This window comes from Diabrotica virgifera, chromosome 5 (genome assembly GCF_917563875.1).
Source record: "Diabrotica virgifera virgifera chromosome 5, PGI_DIABVI_V3a".
In the NCBI taxonomy this organism is placed as follows: domain Eukaryota; kingdom Metazoa; phylum Arthropoda; class Insecta; order Coleoptera; family Chrysomelidae; genus Diabrotica; species Diabrotica virgifera.
The window spans coordinates 2886763-2902657 of NC_065447.1; the positions used below are offsets into that span (position 1 = coordinate 2886763).

Below are 15895 nucleotides of genomic sequence, written 5' to 3' on the forward strand. Positions count from 1 at the left end.
ATCAAAAGAAAATGAAAAGTATGATAATTTTAAAAATACTGATTTTTTTAGATTGTACCTTTTTTTCAAGAATATGCATTTTAAACCGGTGAAAATTGTTGAAATCATTAACTATGTTAACCTAAAGAAATTCTAGTGAGGATTACTACAAATTTTAATTTTTGTGGAAATGGCGTATGTTTAATTTTTCACTTTTTCCTAAAAAAATCGAAAGGGTTCTCTTATTTTCATCATAACTTGCTTAATTTTGATGCTATTAACTTCTACTGGAGCTCATTTGATAGGTACTCCGAAGTACTTTGACAAGTGTTTTACAAGTATATTCTATAAAATGCATCGTTTTCCCGTTATGTAAGCTTGAATACTTAGATTTGAGTACTCGTCGAAAAAAATATACATTCAATTACCCATAACTCACTTTGAAATAACATTAGTTTAGTTCTTTAAGTGGAGAGTGTATTAAATTTTTTATTATCTTTAATTTTGGTAATACCAGTTTTTTTACAAAAGCTTATAGTTTTTGAGTAATACGTGAAAACAGCTTTAAAACATGCATTTTTTATAAGAAAAAATAATATTTTTGATATTTAATAACACAAAAAGTATTGATTTATCTTAATAACTTTATACAGTGAGCACGTAAAGGTTGGAATAAATTCATTTTCTCGAGAATGGACGACTTTTGAAAAAAATCCCAAAACAGGTCAATTTTTAATTTTAAATTACGACTTTTTGGCATATATATAATACTAGTGACGTCACCCATCTGGGCGTGATGACGTCATCGATGATTTTTTTAAATGAGACTAGTAGTCGTGTGATAGCTCATTTGAAAGGTAATTCAATTCTCTATTCAGTAATATAACCATTAACATAATTATTTATACAGGGTGTCCAAAAAAAATTTTTTTGGATTAAATTTATTGACATAAAAAGAAGAATGTATGTAATTTATTTATTTCAAAATACATTTTACTGCTCGCAGAAAACAGAAAAAAATGTATATTTGAAAAATAATCATTGCTTTTCGCTTAAATTAAATGTTCAAATTGTCACGAGGCTGGTGGTACCTGCTTTAATATTGAATTTAAGCCAAAAACAATATTTATTTGCCAAAAACACATTTTTTCCTGTTTTATGATAGCAGTAAAATGTATTTTGAATTAAATAAATTACACTCATTCTTCTTTTTATGTCAATAAATTTAATTCAAAAAAAATTTTTTTGGGCACCCTGTATAAATAATTATGTTAATGTTTATATTACTGAATAAAGAATTGAATTACCTTTCAAATGAGCTATCACACGACCCCTATTCTCATTAAAAAAAACATCGATGACGTCATCACGCCCAGATGGGTGACGTAACTAGTATGACATATATGCCAAAAAGTCTTAATTTAAAAATAAAAATTGACCTGTTTCAGGATTTTTTCCCAAAATCGTCCATTCTTGAGAAAATGAATTTATTCCAACCTTTACGTGCTCACTGTATAACAAATTTTGCTTAGAAGTTGCCCCTCTATCGATTTCTGTTTTTTTTTTTTATTAAAAAAAATTTCACCCCCGAGAAGGGGTGGCATCCACCCCCAGCGTAAAAGCGCAAGTTGGCATAATGTCACCTATGTTCCTTGAAGTATCTTCTAACTACTCACCAATTTTCATGAAAATCGATAAAGGTTCAACGAAATCGGAGGTGAAAACCTTCAGTGACTCCACTATATAAACATATTAAAAAATACTGATTTAAATAAATTTAATAGTGTCGTACTCACCTTTTAGCAGCTTTATTATCCGTAATCTTTGGTCTGTTATTTTGTTCTTCACTATTTACATTTTCTTCTGAATCGTCGTTGATGTTATCGATCTGCGCCGGTATTTTCAATACCGTTCCTTCCCCTTGAGGTCCGTACGATATCTTTATTGTCCTCGTCGACAAATTGAAACTGTTTTGATTATCACTGATCGATGCCGGCGGTAGGAGGGTAGTGACTTTGCCGGTATTTTCTTGCTGATTCGTTTCCTCTAGACTGGCGTCCGTACTGACACTCCTCTTCTTCCTTAAAATCCTTTTACTTCTTAAAATCGATACTGTGCTGGGTTTGTCGGTCTTTAAATTTGGTATTTCTTCAGTGTAAGTTACTTCTGGGGATACGGTTATGGGTTTCGCCTGTTCGGTGTCAGCTAGCGGGTCTACTCTTTCCTGAATTTTCTTCAATTCTGCTATTGATGTAGTGACCTCTAAAAATGCCGTACCATAGTAATCGTCTCTTTAAAGAAAGTAAATATACCAGGAAGGATCTGTTTTTAGGTGGATGTGAGAGGTGGCATTCGGATTTTTGCGGATAAAGTTGGGTGATAACTTCGTTAATAAATAATTGACTTATGCTCCTTCTCAAATATGCCCGGAACATTAATAAAAAAAATAAAATATTTAAAAATTTCAAAAAATTTCGTTTTTTTCTACTTTCTTGGCTTTGCTTATAACTTTAAAACGATTCATTTTGGAACAAAGTTGTATAGGAATAAAACAAAGATAATTAAATTTTATATCAGCTATGATTGGTTAAAAATGTCTTAATTTATCACCCTTGCTGCAAAATAGCAATAAATATAAAATAAGGGGTAAAACAAGCCTGTCCTTATTCAATGTTTTTCCATCACTTAGGTTACACTTGGAACCTTCCTAATTCGCTTAGAAAATTTTTGTAATGTGCTAAAACCGTCCACCAAATTTCATTAAAATTGACTTACTAGATTTTGCATAATAATTTTGCAATCTAACTTTTTTTAAAAAATTAAAATTTTTTAAAATCTTACATAACAAAAACTATAGACTAAGAGCCGCTATAGGTAAAAATTCTTAATATTTTAGGCACGACGGGACCCTATAACTTAAATAGTAGAACCTAAAAGAAAACGTTTGAGCACTGTGCCGTCACTTTTCAGTGGCACATGCGTCTACAGTGGCGCATCAAACTTTCCACTTATGGACGGGATACATAAATTAAAAAATACCCTCCCTAATTACCAGAATTTAATTTTTTTCATTTTTTTAAGTTTTATGTGATTAAGACATAAGATTCATCGTAATTTGAACCCACTACCCCCTTCTCCCTGCCCCCACCATCAAAAACTTTATTTTTCGATTTTATTTTTTTTTGGTGGGATGCAATCAATTTTAAAATTTCAAAAAATTTACACGCATAGTTAAGGGTTTTATAAAACACGTCTATTTTTTATAGACCTGTAGGTTGAGTGTACATAACCTCAAAAAAATTTAAAATTTTTTTTTTTGAAAAAAAGTATATAACTTTTTTTTGGGGATAGCTGCAGATCTAATTTTTTCTTAGTCTTGTGTATTTTATCAAACACCATATTTTCAAACACCTTCAAAAATCCAAAAAAACTGTTTTTTAAGGGGGTTTTGGGGGGTTTGAACGTGTTTTTCTGATTTTTAAATATTCTAAAAAACTCAGTTACTTCAAGTTACATATAACCTATAAAAACAAAATTGATTTGATATATTATGAAGTCTATAAAATAGGGAAAATCCCCCAAAACCCCCCAAAAAACAGTTTTTCGGATTTTTGAAGGTGGGGAGACTTACGGAAAAATCTGAAAAAAATTTAAAATATAGTGTTTGATAAAACACACAAGACTAAGAAAAAATTACACCGGCAGCTATTCCTCAAAAAAAGTTATACGCTTTTTTGAAAAAAAAAATTTCGTTTAATTTTTTGAGGTTATGTACACTCTACCTATGGGTCTATAAAAAATAGACATGTTTTATGAAAGCCTCAACTATGCGTGTGAATTTTTTGAAATTTTAAAAAATTGATTGCATCCCACCAAAAAAAAAATAAAAACGAAAAATGAAGTTTTTGATGGTGGGGGCAGGGGGAAGGGGGTGGTAGGTTAAAATCACGATGAATCCTATGTGTTAATCACATAGAACTTAAAAAAATAAAAAAATTTAATTCTGTTAGTAAGTTCTGTTAACTTTTAATTTATTTATCCTGTCCATAAGTGGAAAGTTTGATGCGCCACTGTCGACGCATGTGCCACTGAAAAGTGACGGCACAGTGTTCAAACGTTTTCTTTTAGGTTCTACTATTTAAGTTATAGGGTCCCATCGTGCCTAAAATGATTAAGAAATTTCACCTATAGCGGCTCTTAGTCTACTAGAACATACAAAGATTTGTCAATTTTTTTGCATATAAAGAAGCACTCCACCTATCTAATGCACTTTACAGAATTGAAATCGGATTATTTAAGCAGCCTCAGCAATGTTTTAAAGTTATAAACAATTTTTTTGCTTATAAACAAATTAGTGCTGTGGCCAGGAGGGGGTGCTACGGGCTCCTTTATTTATATGGACTTACCCAAGTTTTTTTATGTATTTTGACCCGTAGAACACGAATTTTTTGGGTAACAGTTGATCCGGATGTCGATAAGATTGCTATAAACAAAGAACTTGAGGAATTACATAACATATATTTTTCGCAAAATAAAACATTTTTTGTATTTCTTGGGTATTTCTAAGCAAAAATGTTCTTACAAGTTTTTTCATAGGATGCATAGTTTTCGAGATAAACGCGATGAAACTTTCAAAAAATCGAAAAATTGCAATTTTTGAACGCGAATAACTTTTGATTAAAAAATAAAATAGCAATTCTGCTAACAGCATTTGAAAGTTTAAGTCAAAATATACCGGTTTTAATTATTTGCATTGCTAAAAATTATTTTTTTTATTATTAAACAAAGCTATTTGTTTATAAGCCAAAAAATTGTTTATAATTTTAAAACATTGCTGAGGCCCCTTAAATAATCTGATTTTAATTCTGTAAAATGTATTAGATAGGTAGAGCACCTCTTTATATGTAAAAAAATTAGCCAACTTCTAAATGGTCTACTTTTTGTTCAGAAAGATTTTAAAAAATTTGAACTTTTTTAAAAACATTTAGATTGCAAATTTATTATGCAAAATCTATTAGGTCGATTTTAATGAAATTTGGTAGACCATTTAAGTAAGTTATAAGAATTTTATAAGCGAATTACTAAGGTTCTAAGTGCCACCAAAGTGGTTAAGAAACATTGAATAACAACAGGCGTATTTTGCCCCCTTATTTTGTATTTATTGCTATATTGCAGAAAAGGTAATACCTTAAGACATTTTGGACCAGTCGTATATCATACAAAATTCAATTATCTTTATTTTATTTCTCTACGACTTTGTTCCAAAATGAATCGTTTTAAAGTTATAAGCAATGAAAGTAGAAAAAGATCGATGTTTTTCGCAATTTTTAAATATTTTAATTTTTTTATTAATGTTCCGGGCATATTTGAGAAGGAGCATAAATCAATTATTATTATTGAAGGTGTCACCTAACTTTATCTGCAAAAATCCGAATGCCACCTCTCACATCCAAAAATAGACGTTTTTTTACAGATTAGTCCTGGTCTAAAAAATAACCTAAACAAAATTAATGCATTACATTACCTATCGTTTCCTCATCTTGGAAAGTCAATCTGGTAAGTCTAGGTACAAGTGTAGGTTCCTTCCCTCTCAAACTTTTCTTATTGTTGTTTAATACATTTACGGACCTAGTGATTGGGGCGTTTAGACTTCTTCTAGCTGAAGGTGGTAAACCTAAGGGATCTTCTTCACTTTTTCTTTTTCTCGAAATATTTTCTGAATTTTCGTTGCATATACCTTAAACACATAAAGAGTGAAATAGTTTAAATACGAGACACCACAAGAAGCGGGAAGTCATCTCAAAAACATCGTATTCGAATAGTTTTATTTCTATAAATTTCAAATATACCTTGATTGCATTATAGGTACAGAGAGTAGAGGCTAAATAAGATTCATCTGGAAACCATCATCTACTTCAGTGGTAAAGTAAGTTCGTGTAACCTTCTGGCTAAGAGATGGTGTTAGGTTTTTCAGATCGCGCAAGCGCCCTAACATTACTTAACGATCATTTACTTAGCCGGGACCGATGGCTTTACATTGCCATCCGAAGCACGGTGGCAGCTCAGTAAATTAGAAATTGAATGGAAGCTTCGCTTCAAAGAAGTGAACTTACCTTTACATTTTGAACATAATACTTGTCTTGGTCTTAGCCTAACAGTCATTTTATTATTCTTGAATTTGCTGCCCATCTGAACGTTCTTCTTTTTGGGGGCGTTGGGGTCCATATATGCGAACCTTTGATTAACTGTATACAATGGATCATCGTCGGGCTTTTTTGACTTTACTGTGAATGCTGGGTTTATTGTTTGAACACCGCAGGGAAGATTTCTAAAAATAGTATTATTATTATATAAATATACAGGGTGAGTTTTTAGTGCCACATTGGTTGATCATTCCATTATGGTACAGAATATCCAAAAAAGTTATTTAAAAAAAATGTAGGTAATAATATTCTCCTGGCTTGGATAATATGCAGAATTCTACAGGGAAATTAATAATTACGTGTTAAAGCAAACATACAATTTTTTTAAATAGGACACCCTGTATATTTTCTCATATTATATATTACTCTCATAAATCCTGTTCTTATAGTATGAAGTTTTACACTACTATAAAGGGTATTTAACACGGTATGGCCATTTTTATTTCGATATAGCTATGAAATAAACAACCTGTATATAAAAAAGGAATTCATAAATGCTTATTTTAGAACTAGAAGGTGGAAAAAGTTGTATACTGAGATAGCCGCCGTTCAATACTCTTCACATCGCAGTCGACTCTTTTCTAAATAGTATCCACAATTTTTGTTTTGTGTACATCACTTTCTAATAATCGTTAATCATAATTTAGAACTTTTTAATTTTTGGTTCACAGTTTTTTGGTATCTATATTCAATAAAAGTCATATAGTTTTATATAATACTAAATTAGCGACATACCTATATAATAAAAAAATTTAAATATCATATATTACTTTAACACATTCAGAGTAGGAAACATTCAACACAAAAATTCCTACCTTACACTATTAATTGCTCATCATCACCATCATCATCAATGGTATTACAGCCCTATGAAAGAGCCTCGACCTTCCCAAGTCTATTACACCAGTCAGTCCTATCCATTGCCAACCGTTGCCAGTTTGCTGCGCCTATTTTTCTTCCATCCTCATCTACACCATCCTTCCATCTAAGTTTTGGCCTACCCCTATTTCTACTTCCCACAGGTTGTGACATAAGGATTCTTCTAGGGGTGTTGTTCTGCTGTGACCTTGCTAGATATCCTGCCCATTTTAGTCTTCTTATTCTTATATGAGATACTACGTCTTTACCACCAAATATTTGTTTATATCTGTGGTATACCTCGCAGTTGTACATCCTCCTCCAAATACCATTTTCACAGATGCCACCGAATATTCCTCTCAGGATCCTTCGTTCAAATATAAGCAGCAGATTTTCAACTGCCTTGCAGATGGTCCATGTCTCTGATCCATATGTCAACACTAGTTGTATAAGAGTTTTGTATATGGTTATTTCTGTTTTTTTGGCTTAAGTTTCTGCTTCTCATATGTCTACTCAGTCCAAAATAGCATTTGTTTGCTAGGACTATCCTTCGCTTGATTTCTTCCGTCATGATGTTCTCCTTGGTGATCAGGGAGCCTAAGTATGTATGTGAATTTTAACTGCTCAAACCAACTTAATCTTTCATTAAAAAAAGGAGAATTATTGGTAATAGTGAGAGTGTATACTAAACTCATAAAATTTTGTGTAATTTATTTCTTCAAAATATTTTTATTTTGTACAATAAATAATTTTCTCATTTGTTATCAATACATTATAATGGTGTAAATAAATAATTACTGATTGGCGTAAGGCTTATGTTATTTACGTCTGTTTACTATTAATAATATTGGCTATGAGCAGGTATGTTTGGTTGTGTAGTAATTTCCAGTAACGTCTAGCAACCTAACTTTCCAAAAAAAAAAATTACTAAAATATCTAGACAGTTGTGTCTTAGATTAGCGAATTTAGTATATCAACTTTTTTTAAACTGCCGCCATAATTATCTTATATAATCTGAACAAGAGTGTCTGTAAACAGTAAAAAATTTCACATTTTTTTCTTATGTTTCATATCTCAACTTTTTAATTCATAATCTCCTCTATTTTCATCTCATTTATCTACTATCACCTTCTTTTTTATTTTAATTTTAAAACATCCTGGGAACAGTAATAAATAACACAGCAAGCACAATCTCAACAACAGACTAGAATGCAGGAAAACTATTCCTGGCCCTAAATAGAGGATTCCTCTTAAACAGAACACACCAGAGTAGGGTACAAGCAGTAGAAATGAAATATCTCGAAAGAACGATATGGGTAAGAAGGACGGACAGACTAAGAAATGAAGAAATTAGAAACAGACTTAAAATTAAACCATTACCTGAGACAATAAAGGAGAAAAAATTAGCATGTTACGGTCATATAACATGAATGGACACTAACAAGCAATTGAAAAGAGTGGGAAGTCAAACCAATAGGGAAAAACAGAAGAGGCCAACTAATAAAAGAGTGGAACAGTTCCATAGCAGAGATATTACAAAATAGAAGTAAATATTGACAAGAAACAACACAAAGGCAAAGAACAGAAACCAATGGAGAAAATTCATCAAAAGACCTCCCTTGACACCTAACAGTAGAAGAGGAACGATTGTGTGTATGTATGTCCAAAACCTATCACTAATTTGCAGTTTTGTTCAAATGTAATGAAATTATTGAATACTTTTTTACTATACACTAGTAGATTTAAAGAGGTGGTCTTCTGGCCTACTCCACTGCGACCTTTTCAGATCTATTGTGGCCCTCTAGTCCTAGATAACGTTCTCTAGCTTGACCCTTTTTAAAAAGTCTAATAGCTTCGAGACTGAACCTTCCATGTAGCTATTTGCCGTTGGATTTTGTTCTCCTAATGCAAATAACCGCACATTTGCCAGTGCCAGACTGTCACAATAACATAAAATGTGCTCTGCTGTTTCTTCTTCGAGGTGACAGAATCTGCACAGGTCATCATCTGCCAATCCCATCAGCTTTAAGTGCCTATTTAGCTTACAGTGCCCTGTTAGCAGACCTACTATGGCTCTGACTGTTTTCCTGTCTTTGCTTATTAGGTCTGCCGTAAATTTTGGCGAATGTTCTGTAATGAACTGTTTCGCCTGTCTTTGTCCTGGTGAATTCCTCCACCATTCCAAAGATTTGTGAGCTACCCACTTTCTTGTAGCCATTCCTGTTAGTGTCTTTGCAACGCCACAGAAGGGTTCCGGTCCAACAAATGGTATTGATGAGAATTGTTTGGCAAATTTCATCTGCTTTTTCACTGCCTTTATGATCCTTGTGCCCCGGTACCCAGGTTACAGTAACCTTGCTACAGTCTCCTAGTTTATTTAGGGCACACACACACAATCCCATACTAGCTTAGAAATAGGCTAGTAACAACTCATTCTTAATTTGCTTGAAACCATTTTCTTTAGTGTGTTTTCACAGTGAAAACACATTTCTTAACCTCAGAGGTAAGCTACATTATGTTGATGTGGTGTTGTTTTGAATAAGTTACTTTAATCTACTTATTTTATTAGTTGGATTATACAAATTGATTATATATTATCATTAAAATATGGTCAAATTGTCTTTCAAACAATAGGGAACTTGTACATTTTTTTTATTACATAATAATGTTCAGTTTTGTATAAAAATGAGATTTCCAAAATTTCACGCTTCAAAAACTCATAATAACTTAGAAGTACAAATTTAAAGTCTTCGGTATCTTAAAAATAGGTAAAACGGCCCGTGACGTCACTCAGTTTAACTATATGGTTCCGTTTATGGTTATAATTAGGTATATTCTTTTTCCTCTTTTTAGTTTATTGGCCTCCACCTATTTTGGTATACCTCGTCGCGAAATAAAGGAAAAATATTTATATTCTATTAACATTTATCGTACGTCATTGTAATAATATATACCAGTTTGTTGACATTGGAATTTGATATAGTTATTGAAGGAGAGGAAAATAAAACCATATTGTAAAAGTACAGTTTTCTATGAATAGTTCAAACGATCAAAACACTTGTAACGTCAAATAAATGTATTTTCTACTGACGTTTATAACGTCTAATTTAAAATTCTGTTTACTTTGTTGGAAAAATGTAAATGTACAAACGAGTGACGTCACGACGCGTTTTTTTAGGCCACCTGTTTTAATTTGAATTTTTAATCGCCTTTGGGGGCCAAACGAAAGACCTACAAAAATTTTTTATCTTTGATATATCGATGGCTTAGTGTGAAAACCTCGTATCTCATTTTTTTTCGAAAATGACATTTTGGTGGTTTTAGTTTGAAAACCTTGTATCTCACAATTTACAACTGTTAGAAAAAATCCAAATACACCAGTCTATTTTCTACAGCCGAAAAAAGAAACCACGTATATCAATTGCTCTCTTGATTTAGTGTGAATACCACGTATTTATAACCACGAATTTGGTACTTAATTTGGAGTGTTTGTTTAAAAAATTCGACTTGGAGAAATGTTTTTTGTGAACAACAAAAGGTAGTCCGGCATATAGAAACTTTTTATGAACCTTAAGTCAAAAGATTTGTACTGTATCAAACTAGTATTTGGAGGTGTGCAATAAGCTATGAAAAATGAAAACCTCGTAAATAATCATAAACACAACCCCATTTTAGATGAAAAACACGTATATCAAGATATACGAGGTTATCATAGTTACTTGGGCAAATGCTCTATGTACTGCAAGGATATTTACGTGTTTTTCATAGTTAATATTTTTATTTTCAATTTAATAAACACTTTCAGCTCTGGGCCAAGATCAGATATTTTTCTCAATGTGCTCAAACTAAAATATGTAACAGTAGTTTTTGTTTTTAGATTATTTATATTATGCAGAAAATCAGTTTTTTGCCTCTCCTGTAAAATTGTAATTTAATGAGATACGAGGTTTTCACACTAAGCCATCGATATGTTTTAAATTATGTTCTGTTGTGATTTATAACATTTTTTTCGAATTTAAAAATGTATGCAAGTTCCCTATTATGGGATTTATCAGACATGGGATTATTTTTATAGCATTCTAAGTGCTCTAAACTTTGTTGCAAATACATGTTAAATGCAGTTGCTTGAAATAACATTGTGTAGTTTACCTCCGAGGTCTAGATTTTTGTTTGGTAAGTCTTATCTGCACTGAAAAGACAAATATTCAAGACACAGTATCAGATTGTCAGCTGGGAAAGACAATGAAAAAAAGACTACAGTCGAACCCGCTTATTAGAGTACCGCTTATAGGAATATCCCGGTTTAAGGAATAGAATTTTGAGATCCCGGAACATTTCCATTTACTCCTTAATAAATTAAACTGCTTATAGGAATACTTTTTAGCAAGAGAAGCCTGCTTTATCTAATAATTCTAAGTTACCAAAAACTTTTTACGTACAATTTCCCACAAATGTATATGTTTGCTGGTTTGACCTGTCGATAATATATTTTATTACTTACTTTATTATGGGTACCGATTCTACCTTCCGCCAAACATTTACCGATCATGAATAGGTACCTACTTTTTCAATTGTGTAAAAATATTCTTATTACTCACCTACCACCCACGTTGGTCACTGTCTGTTAAAAGATTTTTAGAAACAGTTGGTCAGAAACAAGTCATAAATAACCCCTTGTAAATAATATACATAATATCCGCTTTCTAATATGTAAGGAATTTTCTGCAGGTTAAAACCAATGTCAATTTTTTATTTATTATATTTTAGAGCAACAAGTGACTAATATCTTATGTAACAAAACAATAAATAGTATTACCGAGTATTTTTCCAGAAAAAAAGTAAGTCTGTTGTATGTATGTTAATAAGAAAATATATTACCTATATCTACATATTGCATACATTTCATACTTATTTGTGTCGGTATGCATGCACAGATAATGTAGTTTGGTGTTTTAATAAAATAAGTAATAATTGCACTAGGTACTGTATTATTGACATAAAAAGAAATAAAACCATATACATAATATATGTACATAACGTATGTATGTAGATGTACATACATACTATATATGTACATGTACATACAGTATGTACATGTACAAAGTGTGTGGTACTATTATGACGTATTATCGGTACATTTATTTCTGCTAGCCACCACTGATCGGTTATTAGAATATCCCGGTTATAGGAATATTTTTGTTTGGCACGCAGGCTATTCTAATAAGCGGGTTCGGCTGTATTGGAAATAATAATTGCCAAAAATTAACAAAATGAATTATGAACTATAAATAAAAGTTGCCAAATATGTTTAAAGCTGCCAAGAGTTAAAAACTTGGTAATCTATATCCTCATATGAAGATGATCTAGTCATCAAAGCAAAGACTAATATGATACTCGAAGCAAAGAGAATAGGGCTAGACTTAAACCAGTACAAAACAAAGTACATGAAGATAGGGAAGACAACACAACAACTCAGAAAAATCTAATAACAGAACCATAAATTTGCAAGGACAGGAAGAAATGGAAAGGAGTGACCAGAGTAGTGAAGACACACAGCAAGCAATAAATGACATAGAGGAGTAATTCCTCTCATCCAAGAATAGGAATTTAAATGCCATGGCGTTAGCTACAATCCCTAGCATTGTAATGCTTAATGAATGAATGAACCTATATTCTAAAAACTGTAATACAGAAATTATTTTCAGCAATACCAAATTATATTTGAACTGTTTGCAGATATTTAGAACTTGTTTTTTGAAAAAGAGACCCCCAAAAATTCCATGTGAACAGCAATTCTAAACAATTTCTTTATCTTTTGTAGCTAGACCTTCCTTTCTATAATAGTTCATTATGTTTAAATTCATAGAAGAATATAATTGACAAAGATTGCAAGTTGTCGAAGACCATTATCAAATATGTGACTATTGTTTCAATGAGAGCTACACCTACATTTTAATTTCACTATTAAAACCAAATCATGCATTAGAGTAAGGAGGGATTCTTTGAATCCCTCAAATGAGCCTAAAATGTTTCAATATATGCGCCTTTTTATGGACTGCATGTAGGATAATTGTATAAATATGTTGTCCATATGAAACTATTCAGGGTGTTGGCTACTATTTGCTGATATAATCATATTTGTCTAATACATTGTTTAAAACACACAAACCCTATAACTGTGGAACTGCATACTGTATTAACTCGCAATTTGCTATATTTTAACCAACTTCTAGAAAAATCTGGACGTGGGGCCCTTCTATAATTGCTCACTTTGCATGCAAGATATCGGACAAAACGGTCGTTACCTACACAAATATCTACTTTTCTCTAAAGGTACTCACTATAAAGGTTCGTATAAGGCAATTTATACGAAAATTTAAACAAAGGTATTACGGTATAGAGTCGTGTACTTGTTTAGCTCACCTTTTAGTAGAATCGAGTAGGACCCCTTTAAAGATTTGCACACCAAACTCGTACGTTACAACTAAAATATCTGGTAACACTTCATCGACAAATACGGATATGTTTGTCTTTTTTAATAATTTTAGGTCTTTTACAGTTTCAGGGGTCGCCATGTTTGTTAACAAAAGGGTATGCAGATAGCAAAAATTAATACAAAAAGGTATCTGCTTTATTAACTGTAAAATATTAGTAATCGGTTGTGGTTAATATTTTCATTAAGTGGGAGTGTTAAGAAAAAATAATAATTTCTTAGAAATTAGATATTTATTAAAAATCCAAAATTAAAAAGTTGACAGATGACAGCGTAAAATTGGTTATTTTGGGGAATTTTCGTATTGAAAAGTCACTGACATGACTTCTTAGGCATTTTCTGACGGATTTCACATTTAATATTCGTAAATAAATAATCAGTTTTAACGAAAATTACCTGTAAAAATTAAAATAATTTTATGGTAATTGATTACTTTCTTCCGTTTATTGTAGTAAAATTCCTAATTTTTGTCTAAAAATTGAGATAATTAAAAAAGTTGGATTTATAGTTTGACGTAGCGTAGACGTAGACGCAACGGAGACGCACTGGAAAAGATCAACACCGAATTTTGTGTACTCGTGTTTATAGATGAACGCAAGCGCCTGACGGAACGTAAGAGAAACGTAACGTAACATAAGAGATGACCAACTTTCATCTTTTACAGTGCGTTTCTTCCGTCTGGCCAATCATAAGGCAGAATTTTGTTCTGTCACTCAAAGTGGACCCGCCCCGCCCCCTCATTCCTTGTGTTGTGTAAAAAGTTGATTGTCAACATATTCGAATTTTGTTAATTATTTGTTAATACAATGGATGTTAAGTTATTAATTTAATAAAAATATATCATAGAGTCTTTTCAATATTTCAGATAAATATGAGTTGTTATTAGCCTAATTCGTGGTTATCCACACATATACGATAGGTAAATCCAATAAACATTTAAATACCAGGAAATGGAACAAAATAGTTGGAAATCCCACGGCATGCGGCACCAAAGAGCATACTTTCGTTTATTTCCTAATCCATGTAACACACAAAACAGATAAATATTATAATAAATAATAGTATAAGTATAAATAAATAAACACAAAGTTTGTTTACTGTTCGTATAATTTATAGGCTATGTTGTTGAATTAGAATTAAGTCATTGTTTACTCTTTCTACTCATGCGCAAAAATTCCGCTACGTCGATCTATAAATTGACATAATATTTTCTTCCGTCTCCAGTCCGTTTCTTACGTCTACGTTGCGTATACGTCTACGCTACGTCAAACTATAAATCCAACTTAATAATAACGAAACTGGTTTATAGGACCAGTAATACACGAGAATGATTTAAATGGCCAATTTATTTTTAATCAATTTATCAAATATCATGAATCCTTCAAAATATTGCTTTATTTTAAGAACGCCGCATCTTGATTAAAATAAAAATGATAAATAACTTCGACTCATCTGTCCTAATTTATTTAGATCAATTATGGGTTTTTTAGATAGAACTTTTTGATATATAGGTACTGGAATAGTTTGTTCTAAGAACCCCCTTGTTGAGAAGCTCAGATATAGGGATAAACCAATTCATCTTTAATAGGAGTTGTTCTATATTCCATTAATGCAGTGGTTTTCAATGTTTTTGAGCCATGTACCACCAAAATTCTTATAATTATTTTTGGTACCATCTAACTGAAATATCTATGGAGGTAGATAATCTAATTAACTACAAATATGCTGAATTTTGGCTGTAGTTTTGCGTTTGGTGTACCACCGCACCTAATGAGATGTACCACCAGTGGTACATGTACCACAGATTGAGAACCCCTGCATTAATGCATTGTATATGTCCTCACCCTACTAGTCCATTAGACTGTGGATATCTTGGACTATTAGATGTGATAGTGTTGAGATCTACTTTCGGGCGAATTGATTGACTTCATTGCCATTAAATGGGGCATTATCTGATACAAAAATAGCTGGGGTTCCATGGGTGGAAAATTAGCCTTTGGTTTTTTAATCATTTCTTGTGCCGTTTTTTAATCTAATTTCACTAGATCTAACCATGGTTAACCATTGAAGTGATCAATCCACTACCAGAAAATCAGAACCCTCAAAATTTAAAATATCAGCACCTATTATAGTAAGGGATATCTGGTCTATCATGCTGAATGAGAGGTTCTTTATGAGGTTTTCTTTGGTATTTTAGGCATATCTTACACTAAAGTGTGTTCAGAACTCAAACCAAGCCAATAATAAATCCGTGTCCCTGTCCGTGATTGAGTTTCTTAACGACCTTGGAATTTTTTTTTTTCACTGTAATACAAAACACCATTAAATATTACAAAATAGATTTTCTTTTATCTTGAAAAAT

The 15895-nt window shown here is 31.8% G+C and overlaps 1 protein-coding gene and 1 long non-coding RNA gene across 3 annotated transcripts in view; both read right to left on the reverse strand.

Annotated features, from left to right (window-relative positions):
- LOC114333935 (PWWP domain-containing protein 2A-like) overlaps positions 1 to 13704 on the reverse strand; it is a 51978-nt gene extending 38274 nt beyond the window's left edge. Inside the window, exons 1-4 of one of the 2 annotated variants that reach the window (XM_050652222.1) lie at positions 13464 to 13703; positions 6093 to 6307; positions 5504 to 5716; positions 1776 to 2241 (exon numbers count right to left, since the gene is read on the reverse strand). In XM_050652222.1, coding sequence (XP_050508179.1) covers positions 1776 to 2241; positions 5504 to 5716; positions 6093 to 6307; positions 13464 to 13615 — 1046 coding nt within the window. In that variant the 5' untranslated portion in view covers positions 13616 to 13703. Of the gene's footprint in view, positions 1 to 1775; positions 2242 to 5503; positions 5717 to 6092; positions 6308 to 13463 lie in introns of both variants that reach the window. The other variant, XM_050652223.1, reaches the window with a different exon arrangement.
- The window catches only part of LOC126885614 (uncharacterized), a 177097-nt gene that overhangs the window by 38274 nt on the left and 122928 nt on the right, over positions 1 to 15895 (reverse strand). The gene's annotated exons all lie outside the window — the stretch shown is intronic.